This window comes from Solanum dulcamara, chromosome 7 (assembly GCF_947179165.1).
Source record: "Solanum dulcamara chromosome 7, daSolDulc1.2, whole genome shotgun sequence".
Lineage (NCBI taxonomy): Eukaryota > Viridiplantae > Streptophyta > Magnoliopsida > Solanales > Solanaceae > Solanum > Solanum dulcamara.
The window spans coordinates 25806933-25833483 of NC_077243.1; the positions used below are offsets into that span (position 1 = coordinate 25806933).

General features: G+C 35.7%; 1 protein-coding gene across 2 annotated transcripts in view; it reads right to left on the minus strand.

The window, feature by feature from the left end:
• Positions 1-20637, minus strand: part of LOC129896511 (uncharacterized protein At3g06530-like) — a 37150-nt gene extending 16513 nt beyond the window's left edge. The window contains exons 1-26 of one of the 2 annotated variants that reach the window (XM_055972431.1): positions 20326-20637; positions 19640-19853; positions 19389-19484; positions 19192-19309; positions 18918-19091; positions 18297-18467; positions 16117-16172; positions 15919-16008; positions 15707-15840; positions 15136-15218; positions 14898-15017; positions 13716-13790; positions 12072-12240; positions 11847-11986; positions 11660-11752; positions 10873-11053; positions 8643-8737; positions 8396-8548; positions 8160-8313; positions 6789-6922; positions 6501-6582; positions 6173-6335; positions 1511-1586; positions 1257-1430; positions 1101-1172; positions 870-974 (exon numbers count right to left, since the gene is read on the minus strand). In XM_055972431.1, the coding sequence (XP_055828406.1) occupies positions 870-974; positions 1101-1172; positions 1257-1430; positions 1511-1586; positions 6173-6335; positions 6501-6582; positions 6789-6922; positions 8160-8313; positions 8396-8548; positions 8643-8737; positions 10873-11053; positions 11660-11752; positions 11847-11986; positions 12072-12240; positions 13716-13790; positions 14898-15017; positions 15136-15218; positions 15707-15840; positions 15919-16008; positions 16117-16172; positions 18297-18467; positions 18918-19091; positions 19192-19309; positions 19389-19484; positions 19640-19853; positions 20326-20476 (3273 nt within the window). In that variant the 5' untranslated portion in view covers positions 20477-20637. Of the gene's footprint in view, positions 1-869; positions 975-1100; positions 1173-1256; positions 1431-1510; positions 1587-6172; positions 6336-6500; positions 6583-6788; positions 6923-8159; positions 8314-8395; positions 8549-8642; positions 8738-10872; positions 11054-11659; positions 11753-11846; positions 11987-12071; positions 12241-13715; positions 13791-14897; positions 15018-15135; positions 15219-15700; positions 15841-15918; positions 16009-16116; positions 16173-18296; positions 18468-18917; positions 19092-19191; positions 19310-19388; positions 19485-19639; positions 19854-20325 lie in introns of both variants that reach the window. The other variant, XM_055972430.1, reaches the window with a different exon arrangement.
• Between the last annotated feature and the right edge of the window lie 5914 nt (positions 20638-26551).

A 26551-nucleotide genomic window follows, 5' to 3' on the forward strand; every position in this document is an offset into this window, starting at 1 on the left:
AAAAGAATATGATAATAGAGGAGATACTTTCTCCTGTCAGGCATCCACGCACTACCTGCGTACTAAAGAAATTAGTAGTAGCAGAAGCAGAAAAAAGAAGCCAAGACAGCGTAAAATTGGAAAAACTATGAGAAGAATATTTTTATCATTGAGCAACTGATAATAGAACCTATGGGTGATGGAGAAAGCAATTGAGAATAGAATATATGGGTGATGGAGAAAACCTTCTCCCGCTTAACCGTTTATTCTCTCTTTTCCACAAGAACAAGAGTGTGCCAGAAATCAATTTTTTCTATAGTTTCCCTTCTTATCCTGATCAAAAGGAAGCTGACTTGAAGAGGCCAACTACATGCCATAGACACTAAGAAAATGGTGCTGCATTATAAAGCTTATGCTAGCTGCCAAGTGGACCTACAGAAACACAAAGAAATTTAACCTAAAGTAGGCTTACAATGCAGTTACCACATGTAAGCCTTTAAAATACTCTCTAGACTCTATGAAAATTCCTAGATTGTATACATGACATAAACTTTCCCTGGATCCAGCTCAAGAAGCACAAGTACTTTATCAGGTATACATTAGGTACATGGACACACAGAAACAGATAACCAAAACAACAGACTTCATAAATGCAAAATAGCCAAATGAAAAAAAAATACATACATAATAGCCAATTATTAGAAAATGTATAATTAAGGAAGTATTGGAGTATTATTATCATATGTCAATCGACTCTTGTTTATTCTTCTTAACATCAAAGTCCTTTAGCTCAGCTATGTCAAAAATCCACGATAAAACAAGTGAGGAGAAAAACTGCTTCAGATCAGTCTTTGCACATTGAGCGAGGTATTAAATGCTCAGTCATCAACCTGGGTCTCAGTCTTCAGACTTGCATAGAAGGAATTGCTAAGATCCCCGAGGACAGTCATACAAGGCTTCAGAATAGCAGGGTCTCCAGACGACACATCACAGACCTAGGGCCAGAAAGTATGGCATATTATCAGAATATTTCTCGGAAAGTTATGATTCATCATAGTATAGAAATTTATATAGGTGCATGCTCAAAGGATGGGAGGGTACAGAAAAGAAGGCCAACTAACCTGTAAGGCTTTTAATACAAGGCCCAAGACCTCAAGGTCACCAACAGTTGGAGTAGAAGGTTTTATACACAACTATGAACAATGACAATCCAAGTCGAAGCTTAGATCAACATAATAGGAACTAACAGAAGGGACTTACATATTTTAAAATTTTACCTCGAGTAGAAGACAAAGAATGGTGACTTCAACTTGAGACAACTTATGGCATGATTTGTCAAACCCAATATGACACTTCTGGCGTCTATCAAGAAGATCAAGCATTAATGATTCAATACCGTTAACACGTAGAACCGTATCTCCAACACCTTTGAGCAACGACAAAATCTTTAGCTGTATACAAATTTTGACAGTTATAGCTAAGGTCAAGAGAAAACAAATATTGCATGTATAAACATATCAAGAAGGCCAACCTTTGCATATGCAGAAAATCTAAGGGCACAATCTATCAAGAAAGCCAGGATTTCGTCTTTAGTTGTCTGATCAAATCTGCAAGAGCAAATTTAAGTAACCACCTTTGCAGAATTTAAGTAACATCCACTAATGCCGACATATTTCAAAAACAATGATGACAGTAAATAAGATGATGTTGACATCAGATAAGACTACAACAACATACCCAATGTAATCCCACTAAGGGGGTGTGGTAGGGTAGAGTATACGCAGACCTTACCACTGCCTCGAGGAGGCAGAGAGGTTGTTTTCGAAAGACCCTAGGCTCAAGTACATCAAACCCACATAAATGAAGAAAACAATGAAAAACATAGTCCATAATAAGAAAAGCAGTGTAAAGTGTACAAGAAGGAAACAATAATAATAGTGAAATATGAGATAATCCAACATATGGCAAGAATTACAAGGGTATGACTAGTACTATGATAGACACTAACAACCCTAAACTTACGCACTCCAAGACAATACTCCACTCCTACTAGCCTTCTACTCTAATACGCGACCTTCACTCCTTCCTATCTAGAGTCATGTCCTCGATAATATGAAGTTGCGTCATGTCTTGTCTCATCACCTCTCTCCAATATTTTTTCGGTCTACCTCTACCCCTCTGGGTACCCCCTAGAACCAGCCTCTCGCATCTCCTCACTGGCACATCAGCACACCTCTTTTGCACATGCCCAAACCATCTGAGTCTCGCTTCTCTCATCTTGTCTGCCACAGGAGCCACTCCTACCTTCTCCCGGATAACCTCATCTTATATGACATCAGATAAGACTACAAGAATAATAATCCTTTTAACAAGCCCCAGGTCTAACAGCCACTAACGAAAACTATTTCCTATCAACAAAAACCCAAACATTGACAACAGATTATAATAAATCATGAGATGACGCTTAACTTACAGCAGTTATGCTTACAATAACAACAACATACACAATGTAGTCCCACGTAGTGGGGTCAGGGGAGGGTAGAATGTATCTTGACCTTACCCCTACTTCAGAGGTAGAGAGATTGTCCCCGATAGACCCTTGGCCGGGAAAAACAGCAATTATGTTTATTTATACATAAGAACGTCTTCAGCAGAAGAATCTTCAAAAATGGAATTTAAAAAGTTTAATAAGATGCCACAACAATGTTTGTTGGGTTTGTTCTCCTTAATGCTTAGCTAGAAATATTTACCTTTTGTTGACTACAAAGTACACACAGGTACATGCTATATAACAACAAGAAGTAATATAACTTATTCCACTAAAAGTTACAGACAAATGTAGAAACAAGTTAACAAATATGACTGACTGGGCATGTCCAAGAAGGGAAAGATAGCACCACGAATGGTCAAAGCTATACCAGATACAATTAACAAAAAAACACTTGTAAATTTTTAGAGATAAAGGGAAAATTTACCATAGACCTCCTACAGGCTTGAGAAAAATGGTAAGGCAATCTTTTACAAAAAGCTAAATACAGAAGATTCCATAGGAGCATCCACAAAGATTTCCAGAGTGACACCACAGGACCTAATGGTGAATTTTTATCTTTTTTTAGAATGTAACATATTTGTATATTGATATAAAGACTACATAAAAACTGTGTAGTCCCATTTAATTACAAATCACAAAAGCATAAAGCATCTGATCCTATGTCATCTCACGAGGATTCTAACAAATCATAAATTAATTCATGATCTTCTAAAAATATTCTTTTACACCAAAAGTTGAACAGCCCAAACACTTCATTTTATCCTCTGTAAATGGTTGACTTCATCTTCAAAGCATCTATGGTTTCTCTCTTCTCAAACTGTCCACCAATTCAAGCTGGGATAATCATCCATCTTGTTAATAGCCATTAGCCATTTAAAAAGATGGATTTAGGTTTCGGAGGTAGATCTCCTAATGCCTAATGGTGAAATTGGCCGTCTTTGGATGTTTTCCAACTTTTGGTGGGGATCTTGCAAGAGGAATTTATGTCTTCTTTAGGGGTTCTATAGTATAGGTGTTAAGTATCCATTGTGAGAGGTAATTTGCTTTTTTTCAATCTAATTATTGCCTACTCTCTGATTCTACTTACATCTAGCTTTACATTTCTAACCATTTTCTATCTTTTATGTCGTTCTTCTTGTATATTTGGAAAACTGGTAACATTTGTATTGATATTAGTACTTAGGTAGTACTGGAGGAAACCTTATTTACAACAGAGGAAGGTAAAAAACAAAACAAAAAAACTTCCAGAGAACAACCCTAAAACATCTAAAATTGACTGTCTCATTAGAGTAAACGTTTGTACACCAAAAGCAGAACAACAAAATACATTTAAGTTTGTCCTTCTTGTCTTGTTTACATCAGATTGCAACAAAGTTGTAGTACACAATCATCATACAACTCTTCAGCCAGATATACTCCCAAAAACTTATGAATAGTAATTTGTGAGTCCATGTCATCACCAGAAAATAACATTACTTATCCTAGATTACCTAGTAGAAAAGATTGAAAAATAATAACAAACTTCGCCTAGCACCGAAAGAGAGACTAGAAACGACATCTGCCATATCAACAATACCAAAGGGATATTAAATGAATGGAATTGGCATATGGATGGAATATAATGAAATAAAGCTAGCAAGGCGGAAATCACAATATCTGTCCAGAGGTGGGAGACTGACTTTGATAGTTTCTGTCCTTCACTCCCAACTTATATGATGTCAGTGTTTCCAATTCCTCAGAGGGTCATCAACAAATTGCACAAAATCATAAGAAAGTTTTTGTGGCAGGGAAACAATGAGAAAGAGATTTATAACCTGGTCAAATGGGATGTTGTAGCAGTGGGTAAGAGACCAGGGGGATTGGGTATTAAGAGCTTGAAAAATCAGAGCAAGGCTCTCAGAATGTTGTGGAAGTTTTGCAATGAAAATCAATCCTACAGGAAGGAAGTCATTAGTGCAAAGTATGAAGGGGAAGATTACTGGATGACTACACCTTACGGAGTAAGTGTATGGAGGTCCATTAGATCCTTGTGGGATTATTTCAAAAACAATACAAGGATCAAAGTGGCAAATGGGGAAAGAACAGACTTCTGGAAGGATGTATGGATGATGTTGGCAGGCTAGAAAATCTGTTTCCAGATATTAGTACCTTAGTGCCACACCAGCATAAGTCCATAGCTGATCACTATACCTCAAGGGTGGAACTTCAACTTTAGAAGACAGTTAAATGATTGGGAAATTCGTCCACTAAATTGGGGGGGGGGGGTGCTTATGACTGGTTGAACAACTCCTACCAGTTTGACTAGTAACTGTCCTTGGAAAAGAATCTGGAAATACATAATACCCCTGAAAGTATCATGTTTTGTGCGGTTATTGGCTAAGGAAGCAGTTCTGACCCAAGATAACCTAATGAGGAGAGCGATTCCATTGTGCTCAAGGTGCCTATTTTGTGGGGAAACTGCTGAGACAGTTAACCATCTTTTTCTACACTACAAAGTGACTAGCCAGCTCTGAAGACTATTCATAAATCTCAAGGGCATGTCATGGGTCATGCCTTGCAAGATTGCTGAAGCCGTTCAGAATTGGGAAGAAGCTGGAATGCTGTCTAAGAGCAGAGAGAGATGGAGAATTGTCCCTGCTAGCATTTGGTAGGCAATGTGGAAGGAGAGAAATTCCAAATGTTTTGATATTATAGAAAACAGTATGCAAAAAGTCAAGCTTAATTGCCTGCTGCTACTGTATTTTTGGTGTAATCAGTTATACTCCAATGACGCTACCTCCCTAATTGATGTAATAGACTCAATTTAGGATCAGATAGCTGGATTTGATGAACTTATTGGAAATATGGTTCAGCACTGCCTATGTACTGTGGTAGTAATATAAAAAGTTACCTGTTTCAACAAAAAAAATGAAAAAGAGCCACTTTGAGGTTCCTTCTAAAATGAGGGATGCAGGAGAGCCACTACGAAGAAGTTCGGGGAGTTGTGAAGGAAATTGCGAGCTCATATAGTTCAAGGGATGAGAAAGGGAATTGAACTCTATGAGATCGAATTTAAGGAAGCAGCAGGAAGGAAAGGTTGGTTGCACGTTTTCTGGGAGCAATGCCTCCTTTCTCTCCCCCAAGGACTCAGTCTCTCGGGTATCTATCAACATATAGAGATCTTGCATCTGTTGCTGCACAGCGTGATCTTCTTTAATCTCCAAGTTCCAAGGGTAGAACAATTGCCTGCTCTGGTTCAAGAATTATGTTCTTTATTTATACAATTTTACCAGCTCAGGCTCTGGTATCGGCAGGTGGGGCATTCTTTTGAAGAGGATTCACTCTATCTTCCGTCTTGTCTTGGAGTTTGACTACTGGATATCGACAAAAGCGCTTGACCGAGTTCCCTTTGCTTAGCTATTGCTCATGGGTTTTTATTAAGAAAGAAACATTGAATAGAAGAGCTCTGGTCCTCAGATTAATGTCTTTTAGCATACTCAACTAAGTTACTGAAACCCACTCCTCAACCGCAGGCCGCAACAGAAAGCAATCTATTATCTATTTTTTTCCTAAACAGACCAAAAAATAAATATGGAGCAAAGAATGCAACATTTACTACAAAAAGTGATGGGTGCTATTGGAGATTTGGACCACAAAGCGAACCTCTTTCCAACATTGTGTTGCACTAAAAGAGAATCGCTGGAGTTGCCTAGCAATGATGAAAACAACGATGAGAGGACATTTTTGTCTGATATTAGCAATCTCTTCTGCTGAACCAATAAGCCCAGAAGTTCTCCCAGAAAATGGACACGGACAGCATGAGGACCTGTCATTTTGCAGAATGTTAACGCCATATGGAAGAGAAAGACATCACTGGAGCACCTTCTTTTTCATGGAGGATTTTATATGTTGATGTGGGAAAAATTCCCCGTACAAGAGAGGCATACAAGAAGTATACGAGAGTTAACTGACTTCTGCCAGAGAGGAATACCATATTTAGATCTGGATAAATTAACGCGTGACCACAGGGATAGAAGTCCTTCAATGCTATTCATTGCTGCTTTGCGCACATCCTACGTACAGAAAAATAAGTATGTTGCTTTCAAATGTGAAACAGAACACCATCAAAAGCGAAAAGCATGTTTCCTTTTTCCTTCAATAAAAAGACAAGCTAAAATGTGTTTCTCTTTACAAAAGAGAGAAACACAAAAAAAATCCTACGAAAATAGTCTGAGTTGTTTTGCTGCCACATTCTAAATGTAAAAAGTAAATACAAAACCTGATTATCACTTGATAGCGGAACAAGGATCAAGGGAAATTCAGCAAAGAGTTGGAATGTGAGACTCTCATCCGGATGAGAGCAGAGAAATGTGAAAACTTGAAGACTTCCAATAAGGAGAGCAGCAGAAACACCTGTGGGATCAAAACATCCAAAAATATGGTAAAAAAGTAACACAAATCCTCAAAAAAGATCATTAAGGAGGAGTGAATAAAAAATTCCAGATAGTTTACTACGCCGGAATGGACATCCTCACCAAATCCATAAACATCACAAAAGCATCACTTCCGTCACAACTATCTACTAATTAAGCAACTGACACGGGCTCCTAAACCTTCCAGAATCGGTTTAGATTTCATCAGACCTCCCACTGTTGGCAAAATTAGGAAGTTCAATCAAATTCTACAGTTATCCCAGACTGTATCTTTGCCTTTCAACCGTTTTGTTTCCTTGATGTGAAGAGTTCAGAATTAACCTTGAGAGACCATATAAAATGCACAAGGTTTATCCTTACATACCTGGAAGGCTAGTCCAGTATGAATACACTCTTCAGTGCAACATCTCCCCAATTTCTTCTCTAGAGAACTCCCTAAAAGAATTGACAGTTTCTTTTCTTTTATAAACACATCACTAGCTTCACACCTAACCTAAATTTTACACATTGTAACAGGTTGAATGTAGTTCCAACATGCTTGTGTTCCACAGATGCTTTTAGATACTAATGTTCTTTAATAGCTTGCATAGAGACCATTTCAGTTGAGCAGAAAAGCTTGTAATTCAAGTGCCTTAATCTCAAATGAAACTATCAATCAGAAATGAAAGTAATATGCAAACTTGAACACTCTGGTAAAAGCCTCATATTTTGATGTTTAGCATATCAGTTTCAGGCCCTTCCCCGGACCCCGCGCATAGCGGGAGCTTTAGTGCACCGGGCTGCCCTTTTTGTCAGGTCAGTTGTCTATCCAGAAACTGATATGCTAAACATCAAAATATGAGGCTTTTAAGACATGATGAACAACTACTGCAGGAAAGGAACTTTCTTAATCGTTAACTAAGGAGAAGAATATTAAGGTAAAAATTTTAATAGCAAGATGGGTAAGCGAATGCACAAGAATTTAATGGAAACGGTTACTAAACCTCCCTCAGTAAAGAACTCCTGAAAAAAAAAATCACAAAACAATGTATCACTATGGGGGGAAACAGCAGTTATTAACAGGATGCTTTTCCAGGAAATGATATTCTCGAGTGTCAATATATTACTGCTTAAGAAAAGACAGATGACAATTACAAGAGAGATACACAAAAAAATGAGTTGGTAATAACAACACTAATACAGAATGATGAAGAAGTTAAAAGGCACTGTCTCAAAACCTTCATCAGTAAAGAACTCTGAGAGGAAGTGTGATGTCTGGATCTTGCATTTTGCAACAACAACACACAGATGTTTCTTAAAGACATGGTTCATACGGGATACAAGAAAGACAAACAGATCCCGAAAGCAGCATAACCAGTTCTCATTCTTATCCTGTAAACGAGACAGGAAATACATCAGGTGACGAAAAAGCGAAAAAAATATAGATGTCAAAATAAGAAAAAGGATCACCAACCAAAGGTTCTGTCTCAGCTGCTATTTTACTAAATGACCCAAGCAGCTTCCAAAACAAGTAAGTCAGAATTTCACCATTGAGTTCTTTCGGGTTGGTAGCAACCATATGTTCAATGAGTATATTAATGTCTCGCTCCGATAATCCTGGGTTGAACTGCAATTGTTTAAGGTAAATATTAGCAAAAGCTGGTGCCAAAATACAACAATAACCTACTACTGTCAACGGCCGAAAACTACATATCAGCCACCTCTTCTGAAATATTCCCAGCAGACTCGAGCAACTCCCACTCCATTCGGAGGATCGGAAAGCAAATGCCAAAGAACATTGAAAATTGACCATCTCCTAACAAAGAGGAGGAGCCGAAAGTAAACATAACATTTTCCAAAATAATGTTGCAGTAATCCATCATTAGAGTTGTAAAAGTAAAGAGCAAAAGTATCTTTTCAACTTACTCTACACCTTTGTCCAATATTAGTTAGCTTCTATACTCTTTCTGAGTTTTAAATTTGAATCAGTAGCTAAGCCAGAAATTCTAATGAGGGGATAAAAAGATGCAAGAATACAACACTAGGAATAAAGGGGCAGCCCGGTGCACTAAAACTCCCGCTATGCGCAGGGTCCGGGGAAGGGCCCGACCACAAGGGTCTATTGTACACAGCCTTACCTTGCATTTCTGCAAGAGGTTGTTTCCAAGGCTTGAACCCGTGACCTCCTGGTCACATGGCAATAACTTTACCAGTTACTCCAAGACCTCCTTCAATACAACACTAAGAATATGACTAGTAAATACATACAAGCAAAATTTTGTTTTTACCCTACTTGCACAGTATTACTTTCCAACAAGAAGGATTCAATTGAACCGCTTAATTAACTTTAGCTCCATCACTGATTGGAATAATTAAAATTTCGTTAAAGAATTGACTTTAACAAAGCAGCCAATTGCAACATGAATCCTCAGGTACCATTCCTTGGTATAAAATGTTAAACACAAGAACGGAGATTCTAATTTCTAGAACTGCAATAAGGGTAGTATTAAAAACTAATTTTAAAAGAAAAAAAAAAAGTGTTGAGAAAAGAAGCTGGCTTCTTTTCTTAGGTTTCTGGATATGCGATGCATGAAGTAGGAGTGGAAGTGAGACTTCATACACAGACTAGCCCCAAGAGAGAGAATTTCAAGTATTTTGGGTTTGTAATCTAGGTAAGTGGGGACATCAACAATGATGTCACACATCGCATTGGTGTGGCATGAATGAAGTGGAGACCTGCCTCCGAAATATTGTGTGATAAAAAGACACCACCTAAACTTAAAGGTGAGTTCCACAGAATGATGGTTAGACTGTCTTCGTTGTATGGGGTAGAAATGTCAGTCAAGAACTCCCATGTTCAGGGGATGCAAGTTGCAAAAATGAGAATGCTAAGACGTATGTGCAATCATACTAGTAGCGATAAGATTAGAAATGGAGGTATCCAGGACAAGGTGAGAGTTGCCTCCAAAAACTATTGGGGAAAAGAGATTAGACAGAACCTGTTGCTGGTGGGAGGTGAGAGGTGGCGGTATCCCATGGACGGTCATCAAAAAAAGAGATTAGAGAGGACATGCCACAGCTTCATATTACCGATGACATGATTTTAGATGGGAAAGTGGGGAGGTCGTGTATCAAGTAGAAGGTTCGTAGGCAGTTATGTGATATCTTGCTTTTCGAAGGTTTAGGCGTGTTGATGCTTGTTGTAGTACTAGTCATATTATTGTAGTTTCTTTCTTTTGAAATCTATTATCATATGTTGTTTACTCGTTTATTGTGTTTTGATTATCACATTGTTTTACTGTTGTTAGATTTCATTGGGTATGTTGTTGTTTTTGATATTTCATTGGGTATGTTGTTGTTTTTGAAAAGGTGTTGTTAGCTTGTTTTAAAGAAAGGCCTTAGCATTATTTTCAAGATCGTCAAACTTCAACTCAGATTGCCACGATTTGATTCAATTGTAAGTGTAATTAAATAGCATAATATACTACGAATTTATGTTTCATTTTGCCACATTGGGCGATTCTAGAGAAGTAAAAAAAAACAATAATGACTCATATCTTTTTTTATAATCGAGAAATCTCCGAGGGCATATTATCCACGAGTTTCTAATCATGTGACACTGGCCCACAAGGATTTCTCAGTTATCAGGAAAAAAAAGAATAATCAAATCAGAACATTTTACCAAGAACTAAAGTAAGTCATTCTAGGTCAAATATTAGTAAATATAATTGAACAAATTTTTTTGACAAAATATATAACAATTACAATGAGTCCTTTTGGGATATCTTAAACGCTTAGACTTGCACTAACGGAGATAAATAGGCACTGTAAATTTGGTGTTTATTTTACACTTGTTTAAAGCATCAAGGAAGCCTAGAACACTGGGGTAGAAAGACGGAGATAGAGTGGATTAGTGGAAGCACCAGAGCATCAAACTAGCCATTAATTTACCTGTTTCCAGCAGTGTGAAAGATTGCAACAACACTAAGAAGAACAAAGTTTTTGACAGTTCCAAGGTTTTGCAGCATTCTACCAGCCAAGGCAAATGTTCCTCGGGATGTCTTGACAATGCTTTTGCTAGCACATTAATGTTCTCCGCGTTGATTGAGACTATTTTCCCAGAATCTAATTTCTAAATAAAAATAAAAAATGCAAGATTAGTTCAATGATCATTCATTTTTTGACCAAATTAAATAAGAATTAAGAACAAATGAACCCCCCCCCCCCAAAGGAGGTTTGTTTAATGATTTTTCACGACAAAATTCTTCCAGAACAGTTAGGCGTCAACCTCCTCTGCCAGTCTGCCCCCAGAGTAAAAGAAAAGGGAGAATTGTTTGAAAACGTAAATGGAATAGGCTTCTGCAAACATTTATTTCCTAACTCATTACAAGCAAGTCCCAAAGTTGATTTCTGATAACATTGTGTTACACAGACACACGCACACACATAGTTTTACATCTGAACATAAGGAAAAGAAATAAACTGAAAGACCTATTACAAAATTATATAGCAGATGGAATTTGTGATGGCTAGATTACAATCTCAGATTCTACAGAACAATAACAGTGGCAGTTAAATCACTATATGCGAGAAACGGAGCAAATTGGGAACTCAAATTTAAAAGACCTATTTAAAGTTTCAAATTGAAGATAGGCAATGTATCCTTTTATCTGAATTCTGATGAACAATTATACAACAATAATGAAGAGATGCACAGCAATATGATAAAAGCCATTACCTTGTCCAGTAGAGAAACACTGACCAGATTCTCATAGAAAGGCCACTTCATTTGCTTGGCCATTTCAAGAGCTTTCAAATTTAATCTTTGGGTCTGTATCAAACATCAGAAAAGAATAAGATAACGAGCAAGCTAATCATGCTAGTTCGGTGACTAAAAGGAAACAACTGAAACTCTTCGATGAAACCTTCGGAATTATTATAATAAAGGGAAAAATTAATGCTGCCACCATCTTCACATGTTCACCCTCATCCGGCAAACCCGCTGCAGCATGCTGGAGGCAAGACTGAGCAATGTCAACTGCTAGAGAAGCACCACGAGATGCACCTGTAATTTGAGGAGTTAATGCGAACATGCTGCAAACATATGTCCAATTTAGGACAAAATTCACCAAACGCATAAGTAAAGATACCTGATGATAATAACTTAATGCATCTTGGGAGCACATTCCTGAATGCATCAATACAAAGTGGAGCACTTATTATTTCGGGCAATGCCTCCAAGTTTAAAGCAGCCTGAACAACAGTCAAATCTTCATCACACAGCCGGCGTAGTATAGCATCTTGAATGGTGCCAAATCTCTGAAAGGAAGAGCACATATTAGAAATGAAGTCTGAAGAGACTTTATCAATAGAATAATTCAATGCACCTCCTAAAAATAGATTCATGCAGAATATACGAGCACCAAATTACAGAGAAGCTAGCATATACCAATTCAGTTAAACATCCAAACTACAATTATTTGAAAAGAGACAGCTGCATGCAACAATCAAATAATATTGCAAAGTCACATCCCAGTAAAACTATTAGGGCATCAATCCCTCAACAGTTCCAGGTGGGGCCCAGTAACACATACAACTAAAAAGCAAGATTGGAGCTTCCCAAACACAGCACAACAACATGTTCTTCCCCATTTAGATACAAAGACAAACCTTGTAATGCGCTAAACATCCCAACAGAGGAAATTAACATTCAGCAACCAAAATTTTAGGAGCATGCTTGAACATTTTTCAATCTCAAAAAAATATTAGGAGCATGCTTGATGTTCAACAAGATATATAAACAGATGAATATCAGAAAGAAATCATCAACAATCACATCAATACAAGCTAAATTAAACAGTGATGACGTTGTCCTCAACATACTATCTCATGTCATTTATGGTAAAACAAGTCCAAGGATAAAGTTCTCAGAGTCTCGTATATCAATTACTCGAGTTGATAGTTGGATAGGAGTAAATATAAAAACAGAAAGACGATACTCGGGGTCTAGGTAATTCAGATTACAGCTCAATTGCCAGAAATCTAAAGCTCTGCAGACATCATCAACAAAGGAGTATTGAGTTCTCATATCGGCTATTTTGGGATGGGAAGGTCTCTTTATAGGATCATGATCTTGGCAATCCTTACCTTTTTGAGCTAGCTTTGAAGGTTGAGTTACGCTAAAGGTTCATTTCTTATCATAGTATCAGAGATTCAGACTCATCTTAACTCTTGGTTTACCCGATATTGGGCCCTCATACTAAATTTTACGCACTCCAGATGTCCATTCTTGGGCGGGCGTGTGTGGTTGGTTGTCAAAGTCTTCACATAGGTTGTGAGTAAGGTTATTTGTCTCCTTATATGATATTTGGCAATCCTCACCTCATGAGTTCACATTTGGGGCTGAGTTAGGCAGAATTTTCACATCATAGTATCAAAGCTTGGCACATCCCAATCCTTGGTTTTACCCAATGTTGAGCCCTCATATTATATCATCTATGCTCCACTAGGCCCGAGTGTGGGGGGCGTTGAGTTCCCCATATCAGCTATTTAGGAACAGAAAGGTCTCTTTATATGGTCGTAAGCAATCTTCACTTCATGAGCAGTTTTTAGGGTTGAGTCAAGGCTCAAGGTCTATTTTCTATTAGAGGGTAATAACATTAATTTTGTTTATGATCTATCAAAGTATAGCATATCTAGATTAAATTCTCTCTGAATGAGGTCAAAAACCAGAGAAAAACAACTAGTAGGGAAAGGGAATACAGCACATCTAGATTAAAAGAATGAAGCAATACCTGAGAATCCGTTGTTTCAACATTCAACATACCACGGACATCCAGCCCCAAAAGAGCAGATCGTCGAACCTCTGCCTGCAAGGAAAACACACATAAATGTGTAAATAATAGTTTGTACCATATTTAACTAGATTTGATCTCAGAAGTTCTTTAAAACGACAAGTACAAAGCACAGACTCGTGATCTATTCTTTAAACATCATTTACAAAGTACAGACACATGATCATCTTTCTTTCTTATTGTGAGAATAGTAACAGATGATAGTCTCTTCTTTAAAAAAATATTTTATTTTATTTTATTTTTGATGATTGTGGTGTCCAGGCCAACTTTCGCGCACCTCGACTAATTCTTCGAGAAATCGGTCACCTCCCACCAACAACACTTACCAGGTAACTCTGTCCTAGCCTTCTAGGACAGATGGGAAAAAATCACCTAATGTTTTTTTATCTCTTCTGGGATTTGAACCTAAGACCATGTGGTTCTCAACCCACTTCATTGACCACCAGGCCACACCCTTGGGTGCTATTCTTTAAAACATTTTAAAAAGTACGGACTTTTTTTTCCAATAAGAAAACTTATCTATATTTTCTCATAAGAAATCTGATCTTTATTACAAAAATCACTGTGCTTCTTCCAAATGTCAATAACTCAATATCACTTCTTAGTTGAAGAATTAATTTGTATTGGTGAAGTTTCTTATCAAAAGATGGACAACTTCATTTTCTGGCTAATGGACGACTTCAGTTTATGGCTAACTCTTTAACTCAAAATGCCAACAGCAATGCAGCATAGCTGCTATACTTCTGTCTGTTTTGTCCTTTTCTAATTTGGGTTGTTTTTCTTGCTACTATAAAACTTAACAATGGGGTCGAATATGCACCCATTCTGATCCATTTAGTGAAAAAGATCATCTAACTGCCAACGATGAGCTGCTGCTTTGAAGATTGCTCCAAATCATTATTATCAGGGAAAAATCCCAATTGTACTCATACCTTTCGTCCATTTGAAGATGTGAAGTGTAAAATATCTTATTATTTCTTTTTAAAATTGGCAAACTATCCTTTTTCTTTTACTTCTAAGCGACACAGCACTTATAAGCAAAAGATAAGAGAGAAATAGCCAGCCCAAAGGGTGAAGCCATCAGGAAAGAAATGTATAATATGGGAAGGTAAACAAAGATACCTTCGGATGTTCCATGGCAAACCAAACTTTTGAATTAGATATTTCATGTGAAAGATCTAAATTACAGTTCAACATCCTTAAAACTATTTCATAGTCACTTTTTGACCGCAGTTTAATATCCTGCATGCAAAGAAGAAAAAGATATTTTGCATTAGTTATTTAACTAAACAATTACCGCATAAATAAGAAAAGATCAAAAACCACACAGAATATGGAGAGAGAAGCAAGAAAAAAGAACCTCAATATATCTGTTGACAGCTTCACGTGACTCAAACAGATATTTCTTATGGAGAGAAACCAATATCTGATTGCACCGGCTCCCTAACAATTATAAGCATAGAATGACATGAAAAAATAAATGCAGGTTAGCAAAAGCAGAAAGAGAAATATTATTCAAGAATCTATAGGATCTGAGATGCTTATTCAGATATGCAGTTAAAGAATTGCATGTTTCATCTCGTAATACCCCTTTAACCACTACAAATTAAAAGGTAAAAAGTTCATCACCTAAAAGAATGGGAGCTAATCTAATTTCATATCCAGTCTGCCACATATCCCACCCCCACCCCTGCAAAAAAAAACAACTCTTCTGCTTCTTTTCTTTGAACCCAAGTACATGTCTCCCTTTTATCAACATTTAATTGAATTTAAATTAAGCAGACGCTTGGACAGTGTGTGCCTACTCAACTAGTTATAGCATATATGACACTTATGCACATCATGTTGGCAAAATCAATGAAAATCTTTTAAATGCAATAGGATGGAATAGATGGTGTGCATGCTAATCTTAAAACAAAGCAAACCTGCACCTGCTGAATCATTGTCCTTCAATATTCGCAAAGATGTGTTAAGCAGCTTTGAGACTATACGAGCAACAAAGTCCTTTAAAGGAACCATCTCTACTATAGACAACAGAGTTTCATGGCAAAGATCATCAGAACAACTACAAAACATAAAACATTTAAGTCAGTGGGTCTAGCAAATAGTAAAACGCCACAGCAGGTAAAGCAGCCTTTCCCACCTGTACTCAACAAGAGAGTCCAAAAACAAGGCCAGAAATTTCTCTGTGTTGAATACCTCTACCAATTCACTTAGAAGTCCCGAAATATCCCTTTGGACAAACAACCAGAAACAGGATTCAGAGGAATGTTATAAATTTCAACCAAGGCAACATAGGGTCTACTATGTGTTAGTATATGAGCAGGGCACTACATAGTACCTGATGTCCTTGAGGATATCAACAATCTTCTTGGGGATAATTTCAACAGATTGCAACTGCATAAAGTGATTTTAAACAGAAGTACAAAGTTAGAGACATAGATAACAATTGCTAGAACACATATAAAATTCAACCAGCATGCCAATTGTCAACATTGTAAAAAAAGAGAAGGATATGTTCCTGTGATATTCCTCATGCAATCAGATAAACAACTTGCCTTTTTAAAAAAGGTAACAGCAATCAATATTCAATCAATTAAACAACTAGTAGCACTCTATCTGGAGTATGGGCAGACAGACAGACACCACGACACATACAGATGAGGAGACGTAATAGGCTTAACATCATATTGACATCTAAAAAACTTTAAGCATTTGGCGATCTAGATAAATGTCCATTTCTCTAGATACAGCCACCAGAAAAGCCCAAATAATTCATTGGATCACATCCAAGCAAAGAAATGAAATTTGAGAAGGAACAGACTATCATCTTGGGAATCCTATCCTTGATTGATCCTCAAGACTCTACTTCTAAAGGATTAACTCTCTTGCATATAATGTGTCCATCGTTTTATCATAATGAAGGTCCAAGATAAATGTGCACACAACAAAACTATTAGTAACTTATACCATAAACAAAGTAGATACAGCTAAGTTCCTCTTTTACCTTCAGCTTAGATCTCAATTGGTTCTATCCAAAGCTCTCATTAGGAACCATGCATACTACATAAAATTCTGAATTATCATTATACTAAAAGACAAAGATACTCTCCAACAAGCTATGTTGGCAACTAAACCTGTTAAAAAATGTTGTTCCAGATTTCATGATTTCCTAGTTTTTGTGTAGAAAGGGGTAATCAGAAAATCGACACACAGAAGTTCCTTTTTCAGTTAAATGTAATTGTCTATCTATAACAAAATGGTGTCTAAAAGAATACAGCAATAGACTAATAAAAATCACTGTTTACCCCTAGAACCAAACAATAAAACAGATAAATATGCTTTCAACAGTTCCTGATTTAAAATCATACAATAACAAGTTCTCTGCTAACCACCACTTTACTACTTGAGTTTTTTGGGGCTAAGCTTTTACAGACTGTTGATTGTAATAAAAATAGAAGCATAATTCACAGACACTCTTGAAGCTCACCTACTATTGTCCATATCTGTTAAGATATCTAGCTGTCTTAAAATATATACAAGCAGTTAATTGTTGGTTGATTTTAAGCATCAGCGAAAATAAGAACAATAACACGTTTAAGGTAACTAAGTGATAAAGAGCAAAATATACAACACAATCAGAGTAATAGTGTAAGAAATCAGTCTTCTAAGTCCACAAAACTTTCCACTAGAATTCTAGAACACAACATAATTTGCATATTTAGTGGGCATTTGTACATAGGATTTGACCCCACTTTGTGGGATTTCACTGGGTATGTTGTTGTTATTGTTGTTGTCCATAGGATTTGGGAGCGTGATTTCAAGTTTTGATATCAAATGAGCGTTTGCTTAAGAAATCTGCATGAAATTTCGACGTCAATTTTCCATCATGATTTCAAATCCCAAATTCTCCAAAAAGTAGGGTTCAGAATTTCAAATTGTGATTTCAATTTTTTTTAAATAAAAAACTTGACCCTTAAGTTTATATTTTCAAAAAAAGACCCATAATTTTAAATTTTGCAACCAAATAAAAAAAGACTCATGTTCCATGTGAAGAGATTAGGAGGATCTCATGAAAGAATAGTTAATTACCATTATTGATGATTTATTGGACCAGTGAATCTTTGTAAAATTATGTGTATTTGAAAGTTTGTAATAATATGTAATCGCAATATTTATTTATAAAGGAAACATGAACATATGTGATTTATTAATTCAACGTCTTATGATATTCTGATACGTTGTTTAAAAACAATGATTTGCTTGGGGAAGTTTTGATAATTTTCACAAATTATGGGATTTTCATGTTTATAAGAAAAAATACAACTTAAGAAATCCAAACGCATGTTCAAACAAAATTTCAACTTCAACTCAACCTAAATCATGTCCAAACGGACCCTTAGTATAGACCCTAAGATACAAAATATCAAAAAGAACCACATACTACATTTTCCTCATCCAAACCAGAGGGAAGGCATGCTCAAAATAATCTCTACCAAATTGAATGGAACACAACAATACCTGGACAAGAGTGATTAGGGTCATCAAAGACATACGGCACCACTGCAAGTCCGTAGAATCTCTTGCATCTGCTCGAGCAACTTCAGCAAGGGAACGGATCAAGCTTTTGACAACCTTAGGGGACAGAGCTACCTTATCAGCTAGCAGGCTTACGATCATCAGAGCACCAGCCTACAAAAAGCCAAAGTCCCAGTCAAAAGATCAATGAATGATATGGATTGAAGCCTCTAGAATGTCTGAATGTAAGGAACTCCAGCGATACAAAATGTGCCACGCATTTAATCAACTAGGCAAAAAAGGACACTACAGGGGAAGACTTAGCAATGTAAGTTAACGTGATTGGAATGAGCAAAAACACATCAAATGTGGCTGTATTCCACATCGCAGTCCCAACATGCATAAATCTCTGTTTGGGTAGCACTAACATTCAAACACGGCATAGGTACATGACAGCCTCCATATTTGTACATAAAAGGTCAAGCCAACCTCTACTCTAGAGTATCAAACAGTGCTCGACATCTTTAGTCTAAGGAGGCCTTGGTGACAAGAGGCAAAAGGAAAAGAGTGTCAAACAGAGTTATAACATAAAACTGTTATCGCATACAAAGCCACTAAGCTAACCTTTTGGTCGGTTCCTCCTCTGGAGCCCGGTTGAAGTCCAAATTCCACAAAAGGCAGGACTCTCCTCACTGCCTCACTGTCTATAGTAGTGAGTGATCCTAAGACCTCAAATACTACAGCTGTACAAAACCCAGTGGCAGGCCTTGATGGCTCAACCTTCTTTGAAGTTGTCACCTATAATTTTCCATTCAAAATTTGTAAGACATCAAAATAAATTTATTTTTAAAAAAATCGAAAAGACAATCAGGTATACACACAAGGGGCAGGTACATACATAGTTGCACAAAACCTCTAAGATCCCAAAGTCACGTATACTTTGTTGCACAATAATCTTCCTGGGGAGCGGTGCACCAGAAGCCTTAACCCCTTCAAGAAATTTCCATTTGCTATTCCTGAAACAGGCAGATGTTATATTCCTGTATCTGATCACCAAGGCCACCGCATGAGATATGCAAACATTAACATTCTTACCCAGTGTCTATTAGTTGCACTACTCGAACGAATACATGGGTGTCATGGTAAGGCAAGGCACATAAAATTAATTCCTCGATATTATATATGTGGATTCTGTTGAAAGAAAAAACAGATAAGAGTTAGACACAGAACAAATGTGACTAGCATGAAACAAACAATGTTCGCAAATCAAGTGGTATAGAAATATTTTAGAAGCACCAATAAAGAGTGTGTTGCATTAAATTCAACAACTGAAGTGAGCAGCCTACTTGTATCTACGAATCAAGTACTCTAACGTCTTTAGGGCTGCTGATAACTCAAAATATCCTGATAACAACTGCAAGTAGGAATAAATCGATGCATTGATTCTGTTGTTTTCCTCAATGCCCATCAACTCTCGATCCAATTCTCTACTCCCATAACTAAACAAGTCATTTTTGTACTTCTTAAATCTTTCTTCAACACTTATTAACACCTCCAAACCTGAATTACAAATAAGAAACACCAGCAAAAGCTTTATTTAGATGATGTCCGATACAAATGAATCACAATAACAATAATAACAATCAAAGTCCTGAAAAATATGAAGCACAAATGCTTGAACAAAAAATGAATATAAAACTCTTCGGTTTTTCCCTGTGTATCTACATGTGTAAGATACATTTGTCCAATACATAATTTCTTATAATACAGAAAATCCCAATTAGGAACTGTTAATAATCTTCCTTGTTTCACTTCAGCCCAAAAACACTGAAGTGCGCAGCTTAACAATTAGTCATTGGTTTTGGCACATGTGGCACTTGAAAGCTGGTATTTTGGAGCAATTAAAGAAGACTATGCATGAGGACCGAGCAAAAAAAGTAGACACCAAAACAATTTCCTGGTATCCTACTGAAAATTACAAGTAACAAGCAGCTGTATTTGTGAATTGTGAATGCTTAAAAAGGGTTGGCACCTGATAGAGCAATGTTGAGAATGGTGTCGAGCTCGATATCAGCGGCTTCTTTAGGGTCAAACAAGATTGAAGGGCGAGTGAATGGTCTTTTACGCTGCTCAGTATCCGGGACTGCTAACCGCTGCAGTTGAGCAACTAGTGAAGTAGCCATCGTTAAACCTTAATACCTCAACTGTTAAGCTGCTTTTTTGTAACCCTGAGAGAGATGAAAGGGAGAGTTAGGCGCTTTTGTAAACCTGAGAGGGATGGAGGAAGAAGGGGGACGACGTGTTTGGGGTTTAGGGTTTTAGAATCTGACAAGAAATTGTTCTTTTTTCTTTACTTCACTTTTTTTTTAAAATGGTCACATTTACCTCTGTTAAAAGGTGCACATTTTATGCACCCAGTAATTTTCTTGTTCATGTTACATGCTTCCTTTGTTTTCAATTATATATTTTATTTTTTATTTGAGTTTTTAAAAGAAATGTTACTTGAACTAAAAAAATATTTAATAAACTCTTTAATTTTATAATATCTCGGATAGAATCTAAGATGACAAAATTTAAAGGATATTTTGATACGATTCACATATTTTTTTTATCAAAACGATAAGATTCAAAAATATCCTTTATTTTCTTAAATTTATATTCAGTCAAATTAAGACAGATAAAATAAATAAAAGGGAACAATTAAACATATCAAATATATTGGAGTATATAACTTGGGTGGAAAAAACAAGTATATAATTTTAAAGATGTAAATTTATATCCAAAGAGAGTCATGTTGACGTTAATTTAACAAAATTCCTTAAATATTGAATTTTAAAAGAAGTCATTTTGATGTTGGCTTAACTTATTTTAAGCAACTTATAAACTGAAAATTGCTTATAAGCTTAAAAAAAAGTTGTGGTAGCCCAACTTAATTTTTTGGCTAATAAGTTATTTTAATCTTATATGTTGTTTTAGATAAACTAAGCTAAACAGACTCAATTATTTTTTTAGCTTATTTTAAGCATAAAATAATTTTAAGTTGGTCAGCCAAACACTCAAAAAAATTGAAAGCAACTTATAAGACAATCAAAAAGGCCTCTAAGTCTTACATTACACATATATAGATTCCTTAATTATTAATAAACTACGCAATTAAAATGTATTAATAATATTAAGATTAGTTAATCTAAAATTACTTTTTATTATTGTTTGATTTGATGTATCGGGAATAGTTGTCTTTAATCATACTTATTCGTATTAATAACCCTTGTATTACTAATATCATATTTTGTTATGTATTAGTTATATATCATATATTATTGGTTTCAGAATTCTACCAAATAAAAAATTAAATAAAATTATACATATATTATTTTCTTTAGTAGATATTTTAAAAACGCACCTTAAAAATATAGCCGCTAAATCATGAAAATAATGCAAAGTTGACCTCTGTTGTAAGAGCTTCAACGAGGTAACTAACTTTGTGAAGAAGTGGAGGGAGTTCGACAAGACGGGCATGTCAAGGCTTTGGCTAAGAAGCCCTAGAATGTGGGCAATTACAGTGGGTCCTACTTCAAGGGTTCTGATCAGCAAATGTACTTAGCCTGTCCATTTCAATCAGCTATGTCCGCTTCTACGGATGGTTATTCAGAAGTTCCACAGTAGACTTTGATTCATAGTGGTTGAGGAGCTTCTTATTAGGGCTAGGTGTTCGGTCGGGTAGATTCAATTTATAAGATTCTATTCGATTTTTTGATTTTTTATTTGGTGAAATTGTTAATCCGAATCAAATTAAAATAAATTCGATTTGGTTTGATTTTTACAATTTCAATTCGATTTATTTCGGTTCAATTTTCAAGTTGTGAGTTTTTTTTATCAAACTTCTTCATACATCAATAAATAGTGTCAAATCTATGAATTTAATATATCAAACAACATTAGCAGTATTACAATATACCAGTTTATTCATAGTCTCATACAAAGAACGTTTATCTCATCATAATTTTTTCAGAGTAAACAAAACAACACCAACCAGCTGGGATTAATGCTTAATTTCAATTAACCTAAAAAAGAACAATTTTAAAAAATGATAATTAAGGCAAGTACAATTTGGAAGTATGTACAAAAAAGATCAAAGTGACTCTATACCAAATCTTGTGCATTTTGAAAGAAACGAAGACAGGGGTAGCTTATTATCTTAGCAAAATAACCAAAAAAATCAAAGCCCAAGTTTCTAACCCTAGGATAGCTGCTTCAACCAAATACATGAAGCAAAACAGTCATTCTATGGATTCAAATGATCCGATGAAGAGGAATACAAACAACCAAATTTGCAACAGGGAAAACACAAGTATATAAGTAAATGTAACCAACAAGCACATGCGAAATTTTCACATACTCCAAGTTTAGCCATTCACATAATGGTTTTGCTTGGCCAACACAATAACAAAATATTGTTTCCTTCTTTAAGCCTTCCAGTAGGCAGCACCGCAATATCAGTAACCAAAACTCCAAAAGACCAACAACATAATGCCCTTCTATAGCTTCTAGTTCCAGCAAGCAGCAACTTAGAAAACAACAATGCAGCGATGTACGTTTATAGCTCAACCAGACAACCACTGCAAATCTACAATAACATTCAAATTGCGAGAAAATGAAACTCTTTAGACAAATAATAAATATTTCATAATAAAATATATAAAACTACCAAACAAGCTATGCATAAAAGTGTTTTACTTACCACGTGTCACTAGTTGATTGTAATACCCTATACTAAACAAGGACATTTATGTCATTTGATTAAAAAAAAAAGAGGTACAAAGATCAGATTATGTTTTGAAAAAATAACAAAGTGGGCTTTAGCCCATTACACGTTCAGGGGAAGAGCTTACTCCTTTTATTATTCTCCTTTAGCCACTTTGAATTTTTTTTAAAAAAAAATTAAGCTACTGCGTGCCTTTCCAGTGAACGAACACAGAAGAGAAGAAAAAGCGGAAGGGTTGTGAGGGGCGTAGGAGGAGAAAGAAGTTTATCATAAATTTTGTTATCGGATTTGAGGTATATCTTTGTTCTTTTCTTCTTCAATAACTTTGTCAAGACTCTTAGTCTAGGTAAGTTACTTTGGGTGTTAAAATTTAATTACTAAAGGCAAGTTTGGCTAATGAGATGTAGTTCCGGCTATAGAAGTAGATGAATAAGGAGGAAAAATTAGATGAAGTTAATAGCTTATTGCTCCAACTAAATTATTCATGTTTTGAATATATATGATGCATCAAATTGGTGGAAAAACAGGAAGTCCAAAAGGGGTTGGGTATTCTAAATTTAGCATAAAATAGCCTAATAAAAAAGTTAACACGAAATTGTTATGAATATGTTTATAGTGTGACCGAAGGAATTTATATAGACTACTCGAGTGATGAGATTGGTATTTCGGCACAAGTATTGTGAGCAGTAATCTTATCATAATTTGAGCTTTTATAACTTTTTATGATTTATACATGGTTTATAAAGTGAATGTGCTACCGAATGTTTGAAATTTGCATGTGGGACAAGTCTTTTACTTGATATGATACCGAAATTATTATTTGAGACGAACTTGCTATTATGAGACATGTTTATTGATAACTGAGACATGATTACCGTTATCAAAAGAATTTAATATTTGCTTGAAAAATATTATTTTGACTTGTGTTTTCCATTTAAAGTCTTATATAATATGATTAGATAAGAACTTTAAATGCCTCGTACTATTTTGGAAATTCTTCTACTGTTTATAAAGAAAAATATAGATAGGAGTAGATCTTGATGGATCCCGTAGCTAATGGCGGGTTCGTTAGACCTGGTGCACTTTGTATTTACTAATTACCGATAGAGCCCTCACTAGTGGAAAGGTAGAACTAGCATACCGTTAGTGATATCCCTCGAGTAGGGACCTATTCATATGAATATGACTCCTTTATGAGGGGTCCACTGTTATGAACTATTCTTTAAAGAAGAAAGCCGCACTGATTACATGATTCATCCTTGGAAACCTCCCGAATAGTATAAGATTTGATACGAAAGTGGTTTTACTGAGTTTATTTCTGAATGGTTAAGTTGACATTGCTTATATGAGACAAACAAGATTGATTATGGTTATTGTTTTCTAAAAAGAGCATTTATTTTATGATTTTGATTATCATACTAGCATATTTTCTGACTTGTCCTTCATTAAAACGGTTGTGATTAAGTTTTATTACTCACTGAGCTAGCGTCTCACTCCTCGCTAATTTTTTCTAGAAAATATAGGTGATATTGGCGTGGATTTCGTTAGCTAGAGCTAGCAAGTTGATTCCATGGTGAGCCCCACACTTGTTCGCGCGGGAAACAAGTTATCTACTTACTTGGACCTTTCTTTGGATTCTTAGAGTCGCTCAATAGTCATTTCCTTTATAAGGGTCATGAGTATTCTTTCGTGTTGTAGCCATGTGATTACTTTTAGACTTCTTTTCGTATTTGGAGATGTATTGATATTATTTTGTGGCGATTAGATTGATGATGGATGTTATGGCTTAATTTAGAGATGTTGTTTGTGGTGATATTGATATCTGAGATAGGGAAATTTTGGATAGGCTCAAAAATAGAGGAAACCCTGTCCAACTTTCTGTAGAATTTTGGTAAGGCTTGCTTTGAGACTCTTCCCCTTAGCGCCAGTCACAGTCTTAAATTGGATCATGACATTGATAGATGTAACTACATATCCACAATACTAGATTCATTTCCACTACAAGCCATATCAAAAAAAGTGAAAGAACTTTTTTTTCAAAGTGCCCTCGTTCTATCATTTTAACAACCAAATGGAGGGGGACATAAAGCCTAAACTACTTTTACATTTTAGGACAATAGAGATCCTATGTTATTAAGATTCTGATCCAGTGATCTTTACAAAAGAAAAATAATTATACTAATGCATTTAAACTATATTTGTTAATGCATATAAAAAAAAAGTATTCAAGGTGGATCGAATTGTCAGGTATCAGTCTTCTTGGCTCTTGTTCGGAAGGTGGGAAATCCCAATTTATTAATCCTAAGAATAGCTTTATTCACTTCTGGCAAATCAACTTCTTGCAAAAAATCTTCGGATCTTGAATTTGAGTGGCATATTTTGCTAAAGCATCTGCCACTTCATTCCTTTTTCTATAACAGTGTTTGACTGTTATATTTCAGTGGCTAATTAAGAGTTTTATTTCACCAATGATGCCTGCAATCCTCCAAGGAGGCTTACAAATTTTATTAATCATTTGAACCACTATCATGGAATCCAACTCAACTTCTAGATCCTCAAACAGTTGATTAGAGCACCATGAAATACCAGTTAAAGCCGCCTGAGCTTCACTATACTTGTAAGTGCAGAATTGAATAGGATATGAGAAAGCCATAATCATGTTCGCAATTCTGTTTCTAACAATACCTCCAGCTTTAGCCCTATTTTGATTTTTGATGTTACTTCCATTGATGTTAAGCTTCCAAGTAGTTCCTGATGGCTTAATTTATTTGATCATCTTGCTTGTAATCACTGCTTTAAAATTCTCAGTCATGAGACAAACTCTGCTTCAATTCCAGTTGTAGTCTATAAACTTGAATTTTTTTTATGGCAACCTTAATCTGAAACAAAGATTAAAAACATATATTAAAAGCAGAACTTTTTTGTGTTTATATTTTTGAGTGCACCTTGCTTTCCAAATTTTTGCAACACACTATCATCGGAGTGATTCAGAGTAGAAATTTATGGATAATATTCTTTGATTGATGTCTCCACCACTTCCAGGTGATAGCATTTACTGTATATCTTGTCATGTGAAGTCCCCAAGGTCTTGAGATGATGTCCCAAGTATATTTTGCCATTTCACTTTCTGCAAAAACATGATCAGTGGTTTCTTAACATGCAATTTTGCAATAAGAACAACTAAGGCCTTTGTGAATATTAAATTTGGATAAAGAAGCATCTAACGGATATTTTTTAAAAGCTTCCACATAAAAACAGAGATCTTAAAAGGAATTTTATTCATTCAGATATAGTAAAAATGGAAGGAGCAACATTTTGATTTCTAAGAATTTCAAAGGCAGTGGAATAAGTGAAACTCTTACTCAATTTTCATATGGCCATATCCTTAATATCTTCACTGCTAATAAAAATATTATTGATCAAGTTCAAGGTATTCAATGGTGTCAAAGCATTGATATCACCCAACTACCATTGATAATTAATAATAAAATTA